Genomic DNA, 21,639 nt, shown 5'->3' on the forward strand with positions numbered 1-21,639 from the left:
GTAAGATTATTGAGAGGCCGATGAAAAATTTCCAGTGGAAAGGAGTCGATAAGGGGGAAACTCCCGGTTGGTCAAGTTTTTTTGTTTTTTTGAAACGGAAACAAGACTTATTCATTGAATTAATGAAAGGAGTTCAATGCTCAAATTACAATGAAACAAACAAAGAAAAGAGAAAATACAACATCAAAATTGGATCAAACAGGGACAAAAAGAAAGACAAAGGAGAACAACCCTTAAGACAACACCCAAAGAATAAAATACCAAACTGCCCTTTTTTCTGGTGAATATTGATTGGGGACCGTGCCCTTTTCGCTTTGAAAACTCTTGGCTTCAGGATCACAATTTTCGTCCTTTAATTGAATCTTGGTGGCTCAACAATCCCGTTGGCGACAAACTCGGACATAGTTTGATGATGAAATTAAAACACTTAAAATTTTTCCTTCTCTATTGGGCTCCGTCGAAATTACAAGCTGTTCCTAATTTACTGGCTCTTATTGCTCAGCTCTGTGATTTGGATAAATTGGTGGATTTTGGTCCGCTTTCGAGTGAACAACGCTCTTCCGGTCATGTGCTTGAGGAACAAATTGAATCTTTGACGGCTTAGGAACTTATCTTCTGGAGACAGCGTTGTAAACTTAAATGGTTTGCTAAGTGTTTCAAAAAAAGAATGGTTTGCTGAGGGGGATGAAAATATTAGATTTTTTCATCGTATTGTGGCGGCTCGTAAAAAAAAGAGTTCCATTTCTGAAATTCTTTAAAACATGATATTATGAGCATGATTAATGACTTCTATTCAACAGGTATTATTAATGCTTCTTTAAATAAGACTTATGTCTTATTCCAAAGAAAATTGAGGCAAAGAGCGTTGCTGATTATTACCCTATTAGTCTCATTTCATGTGCCTACAAGATTGTTGCTCGTGTCTTATCCAATCATCTTAAATTGGTCCTGCCTACCACCATTGCGCCTAACCAGCTTGCTTTTGTTGCGAATAGACAGATTTTGGATGCTTCTCTTATGGCGAATAACTTGATTGATGATCGGTCTCGTAATAAAAAGGAGGGTGTGGTTCTTAAACTTGACCTTGAAAAAATCTTTGATACTGTAGATTGGGACTTTCTCGATGCGATTCTTCTTGTTAAAGGCTTTGGCCCTTTGTGGAGATCCTGGATTTGTGAATGTATTTCTAGTGCAAATTGCTCAGTTATTATTAATGGTCGGCCTCGGGGTAAGATTATCCCTTCTTGTGGAATTAGGCAAGGTGACCCCTTTTCTCCTTTTCTATTTATTTTTTCTTTGATTGTCTGAGTCGCCTCATGGATTATAGCTCATCGAAGGGTCTTATTACATCACATCCCATTGGTGTCTCAGATTTTGTTCTGATCCATCTCCAATTTGCTGATGACACATTGCTCTTCTGTACCGCCGATCGCTCTGCTCTACAATATTTGTTTGAGGTTATTCATGTTTTTGAGCTTGCTTCGGGTCTTTCTATTAATTTATCCAAAAGTGAGCTACTGGAGATTAGCATTGCTGATTTTGATTTGACTTGATGATTGATACTTTAGGCTGCAACCATTGGCCTACTACTTATCTTGGTTTGCCTCTGGGTGGGAATTCTTTCTCTAATAGCTTTTGGCAACCTATTGTTGAGTGCATTCAGCAGAAGCTTCATAATTGGAAGTATGCTTTTATCTCTAAAGGGGGTCGTCCTACTCTTATTCAGGCTTCTTTGTCTAGCTTGCCCATTTACTACTTATCTCTTTATTCTCCTTCGGACATTATTAAGGGCTTGGAAAAATTGATTCGTGACTTTTTCTGGGAAGGGGCTCAAGGTGAGGATGGGATGCATAACGTAAATTGGAGATCACGCAACGTTCTAAACTAATGGGTGGTATTAGTATTGGAAACTTTCGACATCGAAATTTAGCTCTCTTATCTATATGGATTTTGGTGTTTTCCTCATGAGAAAGATGCTTTATGGCGTAAGCTTGTTGTGACTAAATATTATTCCTCCAACTGTATTTGGCCATCGTCTGTTCGTGGATATTCTAAATCTCCTTGGCATTTCATTTGTTAGATTATTGATTTAGTGGCTAATCGTACTCAGTGTTCAGCTTGGTTCTGGTACATCTATTTCTTTTTGGAAGGATCCTTGGCTTAGCTGTGGTGTTCTTTATATGGTTTTCCCCGTTGTTTCAACTTACTCGTTTCTTGGATATTAAGGTTGCTGATGTTTGGATTCAGGCCCCTGAGGCTTGGGATTTCCATCTTCGTCATAATGTCAATGATTTGGTAACTCTTTAATGGGCGGCCGTGTCTCAATTACTATCTACTATCAATTTCTGTCTCTCGCTTGACATTTGGATTTGGACTATTGATCCTTCCTCAACATTCACTATTAAATCTCTCATGGATGATTTGGTGGGTACGTTGATTCTCAAGTCAAGGATTGTGTATTTTGCTATTTGGATGGACCATTTCCCTAAGAAAATTATGAGAACTCAGCCTTGGTGCTATTAATACTGCTGATTGGCTCCAACGTCGGATGCCCTATATGACCATATCTCCATTTGGTGCCACATGTGCCATAATCATTCAGAGTCTGCTGCTCATCTCTTCGTGCATTGTCTTTTTGCGTTGCATTTTTGGCATATGATGATGCACGCTTTTAGTTGGTCGGCTGTTTTATCCCACAATATGTTTGACAATCTTGCTTCTTTGTTGGTTGGTCATCCTTTTCATGGTACTAAGAAGACCCTCTTGGTTAGCTATTATTCGAGCTTTCTTTTGGACTTTGTGGGGCAAATGCAATAAGCATCTGTTCAGAGATCTTTTTTTCCAGTTTTGAGCATTTTTTGGATTATACTTTGTCTACTGTTGTATTGGTGCAAATCTAAGCCACCTTTTAACCATTTGAGTCTTTCTTTTTCAGTTTCCAATTGAAAATCTCTTTAGTAATCACCTTTTAGGTGCTTTGGGGTCTCCCCTTTATTTCATTTATTCAATGAAATGTTTCCTTTCAAAAAAAAAAAAAAAAAAAAAAAAATCCACCTCGACGATCATTTTCTCTTCATGAAGGCTTTCAAGGACATGATTTTATGCTTATGCCATTTTACGTAATAATTTGTAAAGGAAAATGATATTTGATAGAGTACATTTAATTATTTAACCTTTATTACACTTTTTTGCGTTATTGACGTTCTGTTTCTTATGATAAAATCATGATTGTTGCAGCACTAGACATTTTCTATTAACATTTTAATTGTATCTTTTCCAGTATTGTAAATATTCCTTTATTGATTTCAGGATATTGGCAAATTCCAAACCTTGTCCGAAATGCAAACGACCTATTGAGAAAAATCAAGGGTGCATGCATATTACTTGCACACCACCTTGTAAATTTGAGTTCTGCTGGTAATTTTGTGCCTTAAGAATCTTTTAAAATGTGTTACTTCTCTTTATTTTGAATTTTGTTGCATGGCATATCTTCTCCACAGTTGCATTATTCTTGTTCCTATTTGAAAGTTCCCTTATTTGAAGGGAATGTTATTGAATTGCTACTAGTATCTTTATTACATAAAAAAAAAATAAAAATAAAAAATAAAAAATAAATAAATAAATAAATAAATTGTTTAACTTTCACAGGCTTTGCCTTGGTCCGTGGTCTGATCATGGAGAGAGGACAGGAGGATTCTATTCATGTAATCGCTATGAAACTGCAAAGCAGGAGGGAGTGGTATTGTTATAGTCCTTACTTATAATTTGGACTGTTAAGATTTTCTTGATGGTACTCGTCATGTTTAGTATATTTCTTCATTATGTTTTCCTCCTTTCTGTTCATCAGTATGATGATGCCGAGAAGCGCAGAGAGATGGCCAAGAATTCTTTGGAGAGGTACACTCATTATTATGAAAGATGGGCTACCAACCAATCGGTATGCTTTTTATTTCCTGAGACTTTTGAACTTCTGTTCGTTTATTAGGTGCTGGTTATTCCCTCTTCTAAATAGTATTTTCTGTATTATATTTGTTTGAAGATTATTTCCTTAGTTGTAATGAGCATTTATTCGATTTAAAAATCCAAATTTTCTCTTCTTATGATCAATAAGACAGAAATTATGCCTAATATTTCTTGACGAGCTGTAGAGCAAACCAGAGGGAAAAAAAACATTAAAACTAATCCTAGTCCTTAGACCCAACCCTAACCATCATCAGTTATTTGCACATATTGTCAAAGTAAGCATAGCTCAATTGGCATAATGTGTATATCATCGATCAAAAGGTCTATGGTTTAATTCCCCCAACTCATGTTGAACTCAATATACATATATACATATGCATGTATATATATATATATTTGTGGATTTTGTGGATATGAGAAGATTGGCTACTGTATTGGAGATAAAATGGCACATCTAAAAAAATGATCTTTTGTTTGCTGGTTGGGATGCTAAAACTCCATGGTTTGGACTTGGCTCATAAATTCCATGGTGGAAGACAGCAGTTGGAACTTTATGTGTTACTCTACATCAAAGAAATTACAAAAGAGTGAATCAGATGTATTCAATTTTGGGCAATCATTCATATTTAACACCAAGTCAGTTTGTTTTGGCATCAGTTTCAAGTTTCATTTTCATTGAAGGCTCTAAAACCTCTGAGTTGCAAGTTTGGCCCTTTGTTGGAAGTCGTTCTCCTTCTCTTAGCAGTTCCTTTCGCAACATTTATGAAGTTTGTGGATCTTTTTGTCTCTTGGGGATTTGATGCAGTGTTCTGTTCTTAGATAATTTTTGAATTCTTGCTCTCTTGGATCAATATTTCTGAAATTTGGTTGCATGTTGAGAACTTTGCTCCATTCAATTTAGGGATTGGTCGGCGGATTTCATTTTGAGATCATGTTCTGTATCGCATTGCTTTATTGCTCAATGGTTCGGTTTTTGACCATTGGGATGGAGTTGCAGGTTCATGGCATGCTACCTTAGTAGAATGCTTAAACATGATGAGATTGTTGAATTCTAGCAGCTGATGGGTAGTTTATGTGGGTTAGCAGTGAATGATTTTCCTGATTCAAAGCGTTGAGTGTTGGATTCTATTAAGAGTATATGTTATAGTATTTAATATTAAATGTAATAGGTTTAGCTTATATTATTTAGATATTATTTAGTGTGTTTATTTTACATGTAAAAGCCCATTGGGCGCATGTTACTCTGTATTTAGGTTTCCTTTCCTCTCATTGTAATATTGAGAAACCCTAATCTAATTTTGGTGTATGCTAAAGAATGAAAAAGTCAAAAGAATGATTGCATCTTATTAAATGAAGAACCCAACCTTTTTTTTTTTTTTTTGAAAAAGAAACAATTCATTATAATGTGATCTAAGGCCCAAAGTACAAGAGGGTTATACAATGAGCGATACAACCATGAAAGACCAAACGGATCCAATGGATCAGTAAGCGCACTCGGGCATCTCAACTAGGTTGACACCCCCTTAGCGTCCTCATCACATCCAAGAAAATAAAATTAAAATTAAACTAGTAATATGAGAATAGAACAAAACACTACAAGCCCAAACAATGGCCGAACACTGGGGGGAAACAAAACAAGACAGTCTGGAAAAAAAAAAACCAAGGAAAACAGCAGACTACTGACGAGGCTAAGAACACTGCTGGGAAGGGAGATTAACGCTCTCCAGTTGAGATTGAAATCTGATAAACTGTAGCTATTAAAAGGCTTGGAGAGGATACACCAGGAAGAGGCATGCCGACGGGCGGATTCGAGGTGGTCTTGGCAACCAAGAGATTTATCATGAAAAACCCTTTGATTTCTTTCAAACCAAAGTTCTGCCAAAAGAGCTTTGACTGCGTTAAACCAAAGTAAACGGCTGGATTTATGGAGGTTTGTTCCAACTAATAACTGCAACACGTTACCCCTGAAATCATTACTCATAACCCATGAAATATTGAAGATGGACAGCAACTTTTCCCAGCATCAAGCTGAATAGGAACACACAAAGAATAGGTGGAGAGAATCTTCAAAAGAATGAAGGCACAAAGGGCAGATTAAAGGGGAAATATAGCTGGATGACAACTTCCTTTGTAAAACCGAGGCTACATTCAGCTGTCCATAAAGCATTATCCAGACGAGAATATTAATCCTTCGAGGGCTACTTGTCTTCCACAAGGCCGAGAAAAGAGATTTGTCCAAAGGGGAGGAGGGGGAAAGGTGTAATTTAAGGGAATTGACCGTGAAAAGACCCGAGGCTGAAATGGACCACTCCCTTTTATCAAATTCAACTGAAACTCTTCTTGCTGCAAGAACCCAAGCAGCTCTTGAAAAGAAAGCATCTCATTATCTTTAAGCAAACGTCGGAAGGAAATCGACCAAGCGGCCAGTCGGCTGTCCCAATGGTCAGCTACTGAACCATTTGGAAACAAGGTGATTTTGAAAAGACTTGGAAATACGGTATTTAAAGGGGTCACTCCTTCCCAAGGGTCTAACCAAAACGCAATCCGGCTGCCATTTCCAAGCTTGAAAGTGGCCAAAGACTTAACTTTTAGCCAAGATACTGACCCACGGGCTTCTCAAACTTCTGCCCCCTTTACCTGCCGTGTGCCAATTAAAAGAATCCTTTCCATGTATGCTTCTGATTACTTGGCCCCAAAAAGAACCTTCCTCATTAAAGTATCTCCAGCCCCATTTAGCAAGGATTGCTAAATTCATACTTTTGAACCCACCAAGGCCGAGGCCTCCATCTGCCAAAGGCTTTTGCACCGAAGCCCACTTCACCAGGTGATTTAGCTTGCTGCCATTATGTCCTTCCCAAAAGAAGTTCCTTGTAATCCTCTCCAACTTTGATGCAACTCCTTCAGGTATAAGGGAGTTGGGAGATTTGACAAGACTGACATGCATAAAGTGACTCTAACTCCTCTTGATAGGTTGAAATGTTTCCATTTGTCCAATTTAGCTTGAAAATTGTTCAATACCGGTTGCCAAAAGGATAGTTTTTTCAGATATCCACCTAAAGGCAGCCCTAGGTAGGAGAAGGGAAGGTGGTCAGCCTTACAATTCAAAGATGCAGCTGTGGAAATCAGCTCGTTTTCATCCACATTGATACCATAAAGGGCTGATTTTTCCCAATTCACTTTTTGCCCTGAACACTATTCAAAAAACTCCACAGTTTGCTTGAGTTTTGCAAGCATGATGCTGTCATATTTACAAAATAATAGAGTATCGTCCGCAAATTGGAGGATGGAAATCTGAATTTTATCTTTGCCAACCACAAAACCTTCAATAAGACCAGCTTGAATGAGCTTGTTCACCAATGCACTTAATACTTCACTAACAAGAAGGAAAAGGAATGGTGAGAGGGGATCGCCTTGCCTTATACCTCTTGTGGCAGCCATCCTTTCCCTTGGTCGACCATTGATGAAGACTGAAAACATGGGATTTTTAACGCATCCCATAATCCACTCTATCCATTTATGACTGAAATTTTTGTTCCTCAACACATTTTCTAGGAACTCCCAATCAACGCGGTCGAAAGCCTTTTCCAAGTCAAGCTTGAGAATCCACCCCTTCTTCTTTTTCACTCTATATTCCTTCACTGCTTCATTAGCAATAAGAATGAGATCCAAAATTTGCCTTCCTTCAATGAAGGCACTTTAGGAAGGGGCTATGATACTAGACATTACCAATTTTATTCTTTCAGCCAGCAGCTTTGCAATGACCTTATATATCACAGTAGTTAAATTAATTGGCCTGAAATCACTAATCGCAATTGCTATTTTCTTCTTTTGAATTAGACAAATGAAGTTTTCTTTTACAAGCGTTAAGCTTACCATTCTTGTAGATTTCCTCAAAGGGGAGTGTAAGCTTTCCTTTATCAGGTTCCAAAATTTCAACAAAAACTCCATAGTGAAGCCGTCGGGGCCAGGTGCTTTACATTTTCCAAGTTTTCTTATAGCTGCCTTTATTTCTTCAATTGAGAACTTGGCTTATAAGGTCAAATTCTGATTTGAGTTGATGCATGGGTAGTCTAGGTTCAAAGGAATGTGTCTCATCCTCGGGGATTTAAGGAAAATGCTGCTATAGAAATTCAGGATTAAGCCTTCAATCTCTCTAAAAGATTTCGTTGGCACCCCTTGATCATCTATTAGTTCAGAAATAAAGTTTCTTCTCTTTTTTGCTGATAGGAATTTATGGAAGAAGCTTGTATTTTCATCTCCAACTTGATCCAGTCCAACTTACTTTTCTGAATTAGGTTAACTTCATCCAACCTATAAAGAGACATTAAATCTGCTTTCAGAGTGGATCTAATTGCCATTTCACTGCTAGAAAGGGTAGAACAATCAGCAAGAGCATCCCACTTTTCAATTTCTTCTAACAACCCCTCTTCTTTCCTTCTTTGAGCTTCTTGGAATTTCGAATGCCACTCCTTGACTGTTGTTTTTACCTTTTTCAGCTTCTGATTAAGGGAAAAACCAGGAGCTTCACTACTTAACCAAGCTGCCTCAATGAGTTTGACACATTCCTTATTGTGAGTAGCCAACTATTAGAAAATCTAAAAGGGGATGGACCCCAGCTGAAAGAACCGGCTTCTAGTAAAATTGGATAGTGATTAGAGAAGGTTCGGACTTGTCTATTAGCTCTAGAGTTTTCAAACAGCTTGTCCCATGCTTTAGAGATGAAAAAACGGTCTAATAGATCTTGAAGCTGAAACCCCTTCCCTAGACCAAGTAAAGTAGCCATTTCCGACCTCCAAAAGATTGGCTTGGTCTATGAAGTTATTACATTTCCTCTTTCCTTTAGTGCTTCTGCCCAAAGGAAATCTCTCGTGAGCCCATCTTGTAATATCCCTCGATACACCAAGCTTCATCAAAATAAACTAAAAGAGATAGGAGTTCTGGCCAAACAAATTTTCTTTCTTTGTAGTCATTTGGCCCATAAACGTTAGTGATCCAGCAAGTCTTTTTACAAGCAGTGATGCATTTTACTAACAAAGAATACCCTCCTTTGGTTTCAACCACAGAAATCAAACTCTTATCCCGTAACGTCAGTAAACCACCTGAAGTGCATATGATTCCACAAATTCCCAACCTATTTCTTTGGAGCTCCAAAGGGATTTGATGAAGCTTGCTTCAAAACTCTCTTTCTTTGATTCTTGAATTAAAACTACTGTTGGATTATGTTTCTTTAGAAATCGCTTGAGAGCCAACCTTTTATTAGCATCTTTTAGGCCTCTCGTGTTCCATGTCACAATTTTCATAATTATGGGACTAAATTTTTGGTTGCAGCCTCAACAACCAACTGTCAATCCAGAATAAGTCTGCAATCAGTGACTATGGACTTCAGATGGGCTGGAAGATCGCATGGAATGGCTGGAGAGATGGAGCCGACAACTAAAGCTTCTGAAGACTTTTCATCCTCTGTCTGGAACAAGGGATTTGTCAGATAAAAGGGTGGCTTCTTTCCTTGAATCCTCTGTAATTCCCTCTGAAATATTCCAATAAACTTCTTCACTGCTCACACTAAAGGGAGAATCAATGAGGGCATCCCCTTTTTCTTTTGAATATGCACCCGAGGAAGAGCTTGGTGAGCCTCTCAGAAAAGTTAACTCTGAATTAGGTAAGGAAAAAACTGAGTGTTCAAAGAGAGGAGGGAGAGAAGGAAGGGGGGTTGACCTGATACTTTGGGACAGACCTTGGACTGAAGTGCATCTAGCTTCTAGCAAGTCCGGATTTTGATTGGCCACTGTCTTTACTCTGAGGCAAGACTTCTTGAAAGAATCCTTCACTTGCTTTCTTCTGATGAAATGCTTTGGGAAGGATTTAAAAAGGAAAGGGGGATGTCTTTCTTTAGAGTGTCGTTTAGCCACAGATTTGCTAGGTCTTGGCGTTGACTTACTGCAGGGAGGAAGATGCGGCACGAGAGAGGGGTGGGATTGCTTAAGGTGGGTGTTGAATCTGGCAGTGGCAGAGGAGCCAATTTTTTTACGGAAACAGGGGAAGAGGGCTTAATCAGGTTAGAGCAGGGGAGAAGTGGAGCAGACTTAGGTGACGATTGGGCTTCCTTGGTGTTTGGGGTAAGTAAAAATGACTGCCGAGAACTAAAATTAGACTTTCCCGCCCCGCATAGTCCTAAAGACTTCTCTTTATTTTTGTACGAACGACTGTTCGACTTCTAAAGGTATAATGCCGGCTGAACTACCTCCTTCCCCCATCTCTCTCTTCTTAATTACTTGGGGTGCCTTTTCATATTTTTCATAAAAGATCTGTGACTTTTCACCTTCTTTCACAGGGGACTCTTTACCTTCTAATGCCTGTTCGACTTCTTCAGCTAAAAAAGAAGAATGAGTGGCTGATTTGTCTGTGTAACTTTCCAGAAAAGGTGACTTTTCACATTCCTTAGCAAAACTCGCATCTCTTTTTAGGGTTTGTGGCTTCAAGATAGACTTTTTTGAGGTCGGATTCGGGTTTCTTGAGAAACTCGGCTTGGATGAGAGGAGACAAGGAAGGACCATTCTGAAATATCCATATGGAAATTGACACCTTCATTCTTAATAACTTGATTCAACCGAACTAAGTCAATTGGATTAGAAAAGTCCTTAAAGAATAAATTCTCAAAAGACTTGGAGGGAGCTTCTAAACATTCAATGTCATCAAAATTTAAGTAGAAATTGCCATGATTTTCATCCTTAATTTCAATAGTTGCCGGCATGAAGCCACTGAGGTTTCATCTAACTTGAATTTTGGCTTCTAAACAATTAGTGAGGTTGAGAGTTTCTGAAGCTATCGATTCCAGCCCCCCAAAATAAGCACCTATGGCTTCAAACGTGTTTCTGCACCAATAGTCCAGTGGAAGATTCTTGTTTGATAACCAGCCCCTAAATCCTTTCATTACTAAGGGTCTGCCATGCCTTTGACGAATTCCATTTTTCGAACATCAAATGATAAGAACCAAATAACTGCCACTTGCTCGGGTATAAAACCAGATCGTTCAGATCACCATTACTGACCTTAATTAAAGCTTTATCTGCAAACAAGGGATTTATAATGACAATGGAGTTGAAGGCCTCACTTAGCTCTTTTGCAATTTTCTTCCAATTGTTAAAAACTAGAAGTCTTGAGATGATCCATAAGCTACTAAAGTCTTCTTTGAATACTTCATGATCCTTTTGAATCCAAAAGGAGTTCTTGCTCTGTTTTGCCAACGCCTGAACAGGGGACTTTTGATGCAAATCGACATTAAACTTTGGGGGCTTAGAAACCAAATGAGGGAGCTCCTTTCTCCCTTTTAACACTTCTGAATAACTTCTTTCTTGATGACCCAATAGGGGGGGCGCTGGCCGAGTGTTATTGACCTGAACTAACTCAGAAGGGAGTTTAAAGGAGGAAGAACTTACTTGTTGAACAGGGGGCTCTTTGAAGATGTGTATGCTAGCTTCAATCATGTCCTTGAAGTCTTGCCGTCCAGATTTGTCATCACCATACGGAATGTGGATGTTCTTTCTTCCCCCTGAAGCTGGCCAAACTGCACACTCTACAAACCACTTATCTTTAGCTCGAAATTTGGCTAAACGAATGAAACTCTGGTCTACTCTTTCCTTTAGTAAAAAGAATTCAAATGTTGGGCCAAACAGAAGTCTTTTAAAGCTTTCTTGAAGCCAGAGGGTTGAGGCCATTGAAAGGAACATGGTTTGGCCTCTTTTCAAATCTTCCATGAGGAACCCGAGTCCCTCTTGCCACATACAAAAAAAGTGATCAAGAATGCTACAGCTTTTGATCTCCCTGTTAGAGAAGCGCACAAACACAAAGCAAAGAAAGCCGGGGGAAGGAAAACCGTCGGAAAGTGAAAGAGAGGAGGGAAGCAGGAGGGAAAGGGGTGCGGTTAAGGTGAGGAGACATGGTGAGTTCCGACGGGATGGGAAGAGGAGGGGGTGGGAGGCTGAGTTGGGACGGGAGGGGAGAGGGAGGAGGGAGGGGAGAGAGACATTTTTGTTAAGAGGGTTGTTTATTGATCACAAAGTAGCTATTCAAAATTAGCAGGCAACCCAACCTCTTAATTTATAGGCAAGGGTGGTTACACAACTAGTACCGGTTAACAAGGTAGTCGGTCAACTAACAGAAATAACAAAAAATTAAAAAAAGAAAAGTAAAAACAAACTAAGTGTGCTAAACATAGATACATCATATTCTTTCCTCCCAAAAAAAAACTCGTCCTCGAGTTTGAGAATCAAATATAATGAAAGCACAGAAGAAAAACTATTTAAAGGATTAGTAGGTGCACCCAGATATTTCAACGAGGCTGACCCCCTAGCACCATCATCATATCTAAAATAGTGGTCAAGTTGCTAATTGAAAATCATCTGGAGATTGATATGGATGTAAGTTTGCAACACTGAAAACAGGGTTGATGTGTAAATCAGAAGGCAAGTCCAATCTATAGGCATTAGGTCCAAACACTTTGATGACTTTGAAAGGGCCAAGCTTTCTATTTTTAAGCTTGTTGTAAGTACCAGCTGGAAATCTACTTTTGTGAAGATGAACCATCACCAAGTCACCTTCTTGGAATTGTTGGATATGCCTATGTGCATCTGCTGCTTTTTTATATGAAGCATTTGCTTTTTCAATGTTTGCTTGGACATCTTGATGAAGTCGAACAATCTTTTCACCAGGGCTCCTCTTATAATGAGGGAGGGAGGTGTGGTAGGGAAGCTCTTGGAGTGAAATCTATTTGGCATTAAATATCACGTAGGGGAGGCAATGTTTTTGGGGGTTGAATGATGTTTGGGAATTCTGAGAACAGTTTTTGTACTTGCTCAGGGAGTTCTTTTTTGTTAATATGGTTTTCCCTTCTTGTTGCTATTAAGCCCCACATTATCTCCTCGTTTTGTTTTAGGAATTGACATTGAGGATGCAAAATAGTTGTTCTTTAGGAGCTTCGGATTTAGTTGATGTACTTGATGTCGAGAGTGGAAGGAGTACAATTTTCCTTCCATGCCAAGAGAACTCATACACATTTTCACGACCTTTGTGGATGGCTTGTATGTCATATTGCCATGGCCTATCGAGAAGAATGTGGCAGACGTCCATGTCCAAAACATCGCACACAATTTGATCATTATAACTATTGCCAACTGAGAATTGGATTGTACCAGTGTGAGATACCTGAGCCTCACCTTCCTTCTTGATCTAGCTGACCTTATATGGGTTTGGATGTGGTTCCATTTTTAGGTTCAGTGCTTGGACGAGCTTCTTAGATATCACGTTTTCAGAACTTCCATTGTCTATGATGACATTGCATATTTTTCCCTTCACTGGACATCTAGTCTTGAATAAGGGATGTTGTTCGTTGTGTGTTTCTGATTTTGGTGTGAGTACAATGCATTGAATAACACAACTTACTCTATCCCCTTTATCTGGCTCCAAAATATCTGTTTCATCATCTTCTTCAACTTCAGACGTCTGTTCTTGACAGTTTTCTTCATCTAAAATGGCCACTGTTTTGCGATCGGGACAATTGTTAGATAGGTGACCAGTCTTCCCACATCTAAAACACTTTACAAGCGCATGTCATCCATATTGATTAGGCTGTTTTTTGGCTGTTTCATTAGCTGTCCATTCCTTATTGGCTACTGCCTCATCCGCTTTTTGCCCTGGTATGTGTTCTTGCGTATTATTGAACTGAGTTTTAGCCAATGGTGTACCTCCTTTCTAGCATTACTTGTTGAAGAATCCCCTTGATTTCTTCGGTTGGTCCTTCTTGATTGAGTCATTCAATTCCTCAATTGTTTCAGCTAAAGATCATGTCTGTGAGGAAGCCTAAATGTTGAATCTTTACCTTTTCCTTGATGTCCGAGCGCAGAACACCCACAAATCTAGCTATCAAATGTTGTTCACTAATGTTGTTCACTTTCCGGTAGGTTTGTTCTAGCCCCCAATCGGTGGAAGATTTCTGTGTATTCAGCAATGGTTCTTGAACCTTGCCGCAAATTTTGATATTGATTGTAGAGTTTGTTCATAATTGGCTGGCAAGAAATGATATTTCATAAGGTGCTACAATCTTTCCCAACGGGTGATGGGGTTCTTTCCATTTGATAATCGATTAACTTCTAATTGCTCCTACCATGCCGAAGCACCTCCCATAATTTCAATGCTACAAGCTTTACCTTCTTGTGTTAGGGAATATTGGCATATTTAAAGAATCCTTCCATGTTCTTGATCCATTCCAAGAACTCTTCAATATCTCTTTTGCTATTGAAAGTGGGAATATCCAATTTTACCCTATATTCATTTGTCTTATTGTGCTGCCGCACCCCATTTGCCAACGTCCAAGCTGATCTTCATTCTCCCTCTCTTCCTCACTCGAGAAATCACTATCTTGTTGCGCTCTCCTCTGATAAGCTTGCATTCTTGGACTATCTTGATTGGAGGCAAGTAAATCTTGGACATTTCTTGGTTGATTATACTGTCGGCCGTTGATATTTTGTCTTTCTCGTGGTGGATTGACGGGTCTTGAAAGGTCTGTTTGAATTTGCGGCGGCTGTCTTCAGGCTTGCATATTGCCGGCAATCTCTCCCATCTTCAAGGTCATTCTCTCCAACAATCGGTGGATACCACCAATGGATTCTTCGACGGACAGCATGCATCTTGTTAAGGACCTAGGTGATAGAGCGGTGGATGTACCCGGCTCATTGTTTGTGGGCTCGGGATTATTGCCATTGGTAGGCTTTTTCCTACCATCAGCTCCAAAGATCTCGGCTCTGATGCCAAAGTGGTGTATGCTAAAGAATGAAAAAATCAAAAGCATCTTATTAAATGAAGAACCCAGCCTCTTAATTTATAGGCAAGGGTACACAGCTGGTTCCGGTTAACAAGTTAGCTGGTCAACTAACAGAAATAACAAAAAAATTTAAAAAAAAAAAAAAAGTAAAAACAATCTAAGTGTGCTAAACATAGATACATCAAATCTCCAATATTTCTCCATTTCTTTCTATTTCTCTCTAACTCTCTAAAATCAGACAGATTCATCTGCAAATTTTTCAATGAAGTCTTTGTCAAAGCATTTATTTGCATCCATGCCTTTAGACAGTTGTTTTTGGTGCTTTATGAAAATCTAAAGACCCAAAGCATATAAATGTTCTTATTTGGGTTATGGTGGGTAGTTGAACTGTTCAATTACTTTGCAAAGGAAGTTACGTTCACATTATCTCCATCTATTTGCCCCTTATTTTTGCCAATAGCGAGGATTTGCAGCACTTGTTTGATTGCACCTTCTTCCATCCTTGTTGGCATCATGTATTCTCGGTGTTTCATCTTCTGTAGGCCTTTTGCAGGTTTTTTAGTGAGAATATTGTTCAAGTTCTGGTTGGTTCTTCTCTGAAACTTAGTTATCAGATATTAGGGTCAAACGCAGTCAAAGCTATTCTGTCGAAGATTTTTTAGAAAGGAATAAAATAAATTTCATGATAAGTTTCTCACAAGGTTTCTTCATGATGTTTTCTATCCAAGCATTTTGCTGATTATTCTCTTCAAGATGTTTGTTTGAATTGAAACGCTTTTATTCTTCCAGCTTAATTATCCTTGTATTCTTCTTTTGTTGTGTTTTGTTTCGGTGTAATTTGAGTATTAGTCTCTTTTCATTTCTTTAGTAAAAATTCTTGTTTCTTAAAAAAGAAAAAAGAAAGAATGTTCTCGATCCAAATAATGCTATTAAGGAGGACTCGTCCATCCATGCAGTTATTAAATGGCAGTTCACCAAAGGGCATTTCAATTTTTGGGGGACCCAACTGTCATTCTTCTTCTTTTCTTCTTTTCTTTTTCTTTTTTTCTTTTTTTTTTTTTTTTCCTCAAGGTGATTTACATACGATCAAGGAGTTTTCTCAAATTCCTGTGTTTATTGATTCGTCTCAAAGTGATAACGATTTGAACAATCAATTTAACGAATTCTACACCCTTCACTTTTTGAAAAAGAAACAAAACTTTTCATTGACAAGAGGCTAATGCTTCAAAATAGAAGATTTTCAAAGAAACAAGAAAATGGAATAGAAGAAACAATCACGTTTGAGGAAGGGTACAAGTCGAATAAGATGAGAAGCCTACAACTAAGAAGCAGCAAACTGAGACAGAGCCTACAGCTGAGATGCCTCACACAAGAGATGGATGGGAATAAGTGGCTTTTCCACATTTCTTCTCAAAGTTCTTATGAACCATTGATATAATGAAAAGCGGTTATTGCTAAAAAAATATAAGGAAACAATATAAAAAAAATACATAACAATAATAAGACTATCCATCACTAGAGAAGAGGCTAGCTAGAGAGAATAAAAGCACCCCAGTTTGAACATATATCTCAAATAGAGAAATCAACAAATATCTTAGAAAGAGAACATCAAGTAAAGGCAAATATCCATGCAGCTTCAAAGCGATCGATCCATTTAAGGGAGTTATCATGGAAGACTCTTTCGTTTCTTTCAAACCAAATTTCAGCAAGTATGGCTTTAACAGCATTTGACCAAAGCAATTGAGATTGTGGCTTCAAGGAAGGACCAACTAAGACTTGAGTAACACTCTTTGAAGGATTCTGAAAAAGCCCACTTAAGATGGAAAACAGCAAACAACTTCTTCCAACAAGCCAGTGAAAAACAGCAGTCATCTAACAGGTTTATTGCTTCCTCCTAAATTTTTTGGTCCATCATCTTCTTCACCAATTATTGACTCTGATGTGGAAACAATAGTCAGTATAAGCAGTGAGAAACTTGAAATTGATCAGGAAGTTCATTATGAGGATGATCATTTGGAACAATCCTTTTCTCTGCATTTTTTATGAAGCTGTAGATCCTTCTTTGAAGTTTGTTGATGAACAGGTTACTGAAGAGCCTCCAGAAGAGTCCACTCCCTCAATTCCTCAAAAAGAATTCATATTTTTTTAAAAAAATTTACAGCCTTTGGATGTGTGCAATATCATCTTCCTCACCTCAGATCAAAGTTTAGTGGTTCTTTTTGGTTATTCCCTCAATGAAGATAATTTCATGGAGTAATAGAGGACTTGGGTTTCTTTGAAGCGATCGGTTTTAAAGAAATCACTTCCAAATCAGTGCCCATATTTGGTTTTAACTCCAGAAGATAAATATTGTAACCTTTGGCAGAAAGATGGTTAAATCTAATTGAACCTAGTTGGAAGGAAAATTAAGGGCATGAGAAAATCTAACAATCATATTGAAAATCTTGGTATGCTGAAACTGCCTCTATTCACATGGGCAAGGGTAGGAGATGCAGCTTCCCTCACTCATGATTTAACAGGTTATTTGTTTATAAGAAATGGGTCAATTTTTTTAACGATTTATTTTTTCCAAGACTAGCTTGTTTTTTCTCCTGATCGGTAGCCCAAGCTGATTGTTTGTCTGTAGGAATGAAGAATTTTGTCAAGAACTGCGTTTAGTACAACAATTTTGATCATAAAAGTAGCCTTTGATTTCCATCTCTACAGCAGGAAATGCATATTGAAAATTTCTATCCGTGGATTTATTTTTTGAGGAAAAGCTGCAATTTGGAGATTCCTGCCTATTTTTCACCTTAAGAAGTTTCTGAAGTTTTAGTTAGAGTGGAGCTCTTTTTGCAGCTTATTGGTTGTATTCTTGTTTGCTTTGTTACTTGTTCTTCATTGTTTTATCTTATATATATATATTTTTTTTTGGCTTCTTTCTTTCTGTTATGATAGTGGTCATCTTTAAAATCAAAGTTTTCCTTTAATTTATTGAATGCTATGCTTTCTTTGCTTGTTGATACATTGACTTGTTCGATGAATAGATTACTTAAGTAATTCCTTTCATAGTTTCAAATTCCTGAAATATTTTTAGTTATGCATAATTGAACTCATTATGTACTCACTATTCACATTTGGATTCGGTAGCATAACCATGGTTCATAACTGCAGTCTAGGCAAAAGGCGCTGGCAGATCTCCATCAAATGCAGACCGTGCATGTAAGTTGATGCATTGTTGAATTCTCACCATCGTGGATTAGTTAGCTATTGTTTTCTTAAATGGTTTTAAGCCTGCAATACTTATATTTTTATTTATCTCATCCACGTCCCAACATGCTTTTGTGCTAAGGAAAAATATGTGGAGTGAGTTATTGTTTTTCATTCAAACATCATTTTGCTCAAATTTGTCCCTTAACTTCATGTGTGCAAATTTTAAAGTCTTATAATGTGGTCATTATTTGAACTATTTGGAGAATGGTGAACATAAATAAACTATCAATATTAGAATCTTCAGGCTCCATAGGGTGGGCGGGATCTTTTAGTAGTTAAACTTGCAATATTATTCATAATGTGTACAAAAATTTATAGCTTTCTCCATGGATTAAAATTTCCAATCTGTTAATATTTCTTAGGTATTTTCATCTCTTTGATTATTTTTATTCAGGAATGCACAAGAGATGCATGAAAATTTTATTTTTGAGAAAATCTAGGAGATTCGGATACATAATCCATTTGAACCTATATAGACTTGTACTCTTCTACCGTGATTCTTGTCTATCCTGAAATTAGAAGACCATTGATTATATTTGATACCTTTTACAGAAGATGTTTAACCCTTCTCTCAACTTTGTTCTGCAAGCAACATTTCACAATTCTCGTCAACTATTCTATCAACGTAACAACTTAAACCTTCTATTGAAAATTGTTTGTGGTTTTGACTCTCTTAAATTAGCTCACAATACTGATGGATGCAAAAAATATGATGTAATCTCAAATATTCATCCCCTCACAAAAATTCATGAAATCGTCTTGAATTTTTGTACTTGTTTCATTCTCTCCATTCTGGACCACCTACGGCCAAGCCTTTAAGGTCTTTATTTATAATTGAGGCGATTTGGTTTAATGAAGAGAAGGGTCCTAATAATCTATCGAACATTTCGTAGGTGTACGTTAATTGGTACATATGAGGTCCTCAAGTTTTTCTGTATATTCAAATTTTTGGTACGTTTTTCATTTATTGAAAACAAAATAACCAAGCTTAAAAAAAGTCCACGTTTCCAGCAGAAGCAGAACAATATAATATAATTATCTTGAGCTTCAGTGCTTTATAGTTAAAGCCTAAGATTAATGCACTGTGGTTTCATTGTATGTGTGTGTCTATAGGTATAGATATGTATAGATTATTTTGATAGGAAACAACGATATGTTATTTTGATAGGAAACGGCGATATACATATAAAAAGATGAACAAAAGAACAACTTCGAGGCTGGGTAGAGGAAACCCCCTCTCAAATCTTCTTGACTAGTGCCTTCCAGCTGCTGATAATCATCAGGAGGTTGTGCACTTATAAAAGGAATTTAAACTGTAAAGAGGTCTACCAAGAACTCATATTTTGTACATAATTACAGTGTCAAAATGAGGAGAGTTGTTTTAAAAAGGTCTTATCATTTTGTTGGAGCCATAAGTGCCACAAATTAGATGTAGTAGCTAAGGCACCCAATGTCCTAGCCTTGCCCAGCATATTCAAACCGTGTTTTTGTATTGAAATTGATCTTTTACCATCTCTTGCAAGTTGCAAGTATCAATATGAAGCCTACTGCATTGCAATGTTATTAACGAAATCCTGTGGTTGTGAGGAAGACTTTAGAAGTACACGGGATTTTAGAAACCATTCAGTTAATGACCCAAAGTAGTTTAAGGCATGTTCAATAAAAAAGGAACTTTCTCGACCCAATCTATCATTTCATCCATGTCTTGGAAATATAGAAGATATCACTGACATAATTCTTGATGTTGTAGCTAGAAAAGTTAAGTGACATTCAATGCCAACCTGAGTCACAGCTAAAGTTCATAAGCGAAGCATGGCTACAGGTACATCCTTATGCTCTTCTTTAAATTGCTTATGTTCAGTATTTTTGAATTCCAACAAAAGTTGTGTTTCCAGATTGTTGAGTGTAGGCGAGTTCTTAAATGGACATATGCCTATGGATATTATCTACCAGAACGTGAACATGCCAAGAGACAATTCTTTGAATACTTGCAAGGTCCGTCTTTTTCTTCAAATTTTGAGATAGTATGGATCTCATTTAGTCAATTTCCATCACCTGATGGATTTAATGGTGGGGATGTTGATCCATTTCTCACACAGGTGAGGCTGAGGCTGGGTTGGAACGACTCCATCAATGTGCAGAAAAGGAGTTGCATGCTTACCTAAATGCTGCTGATGGTCCTTCAAAAGACTTCAATGAGTTCCGTACCAAACTTGCTGGACTAACCAGGTGATTCTCGTTGCTGTAACAGTTCTTTTGATACAGTTGAGCCTCAAACTTTCCAAATAATATGATGAGATTGGATGTTGTATCCATAGTGTAATGTTTGTTGGGATTTAGGATTAGGAGGGGTAAATGCTGTATGTGAGGATAAGATATCAATTGAATTACCAAAGTGAGTTTGATGATCCAAGAGATCAGAGGTTCAATCCCCCACCCACCCTGTGGTGTACTAAAAAAATATTAATAGAATTTACAAAGGTTAGTAGAGGTTGCAAGGTTGAAGCTCAAGTTAGATAACTGTTTGGGGGTAATATTTCCACTTCTGGAAGAACTTCCCTCCAATGATATTCAGCTCTATCGATAGCGATATGCAATGTCATAACTTTTCCTATTATTGACTTTTTCGAGTGATTGCAATAACAGTGTAACTCGGAATTACTTCGAGAATTTAGTACGTGCACTTGAAAATGGTCTGTCAGATGTGGATTCCCATGGTACCTGCAGCAAAACAGCAAGCTCAAAAAGTTCTGGTGGCTGTAGGAGTAAAGGTGGGAAAGGGAAGAGTGCATTCAGAGCTAGCGGTTCGAGTCGAAACATTGACGATACTGACCATTGGTCTTGTGAACATTGCACCTTTGCAAATCTCAAGTCAGCTACTTTCTGCCAGATATGCCAGCAACGGCGATAACCATATTCAACCATTGGAAATCCAACTTAGATGATGGCGTTTCCTTCCATCATCTGTTCTTGCTGGTCGGAATGCTCTAAGTGCATAATTTGGCTTTCAGAAGGAAACGAATCATTTATCACATTAGTTCAAGTCATTGAATTCCACACTGGCACCATTGGACCAAGGCATAGGAGCGTTTGAGAAACTAAATATCAGCTGTATATATTTCCTACTCTTTGATTGTATTACTGTCATTCATAGTATGTTATAACAGTATACCCAATGCATATGCATGTTTAATCATCTGACCATTTCTTGTGATAGTGTATTTTACTAATACATAATACACATAAATATATATCTGTATCGAGCATTAGATGTGACAGGCTGAGTCAATAAGGTGGCATTATTAACTGTTGTAAGAATGATTTCAATATTCTACCGTCCATTTATACTCGAGAAATCTTAACTTTATAAATCTAAGTAGTTAATTTCTTTTCTGTAAGCCATTTAATCCTATTATCTTTTCACAATCATCATATTCAAGAAATCTAACTTAAAAAATACGAATATGTTGATCACACGAGAGATATTCAATTAATGAATTTGTACATGTTTTAACCGTGACATATTTGGAATCAAGCTTTTCTAAGTCATTCGGTATATGTTCAAAATTTTCAAATAACACATCATAAGAGTTACTAGAGTTGCATTA

The 21,639-nt window shown here is 37.6% G+C and overlaps 1 protein-coding gene across 3 annotated transcripts in view; it reads left to right on the top strand.

Annotated features, from left to right (window-relative positions):
* The window catches only part of LOC120079772 (putative E3 ubiquitin-protein ligase ARI8), a 63,068-nt gene extending 41,666 nt beyond the window's left edge, over window positions 1-21,402 (top strand). For all 3 annotated transcript variants that reach the window (XM_039034149.2, XM_039034151.2, XM_039034150.2), the window contains exons 8-15: window positions 3,310-3,417; window positions 3,649-3,739; window positions 3,848-3,937; window positions 17,933-17,980; window positions 19,782-19,853; window positions 19,927-20,026; window positions 20,131-20,260; window positions 20,678-21,402. In XM_039034149.2, coding sequence (XP_038890077.2) covers window positions 3,310-3,417; window positions 3,649-3,739; window positions 3,848-3,937; window positions 17,933-17,980; window positions 19,782-19,853; window positions 19,927-20,026; window positions 20,131-20,260; window positions 20,678-20,942 — 904 coding nt within the window. In that variant the 3' untranslated portion in view covers window positions 20,943-21,402. The remainder of the gene's footprint in view (window positions 1-3,309; window positions 3,418-3,648; window positions 3,740-3,847; window positions 3,938-17,932; window positions 17,981-19,781; window positions 19,854-19,926; window positions 20,027-20,130; window positions 20,261-20,677) is intronic.
* Window positions 21,403-21,639: the final 237 nt, after the last annotated feature.

Source organism: Benincasa hispida, chromosome 6, assembly GCF_027475165.1.
Source record: "Benincasa hispida cultivar pf3 chromosome 6, pf3_genome.v1.1, whole genome shotgun sequence".
Lineage (NCBI taxonomy): Eukaryota > Viridiplantae > Streptophyta > Magnoliopsida > Cucurbitales > Cucurbitaceae > Benincasa > Benincasa hispida.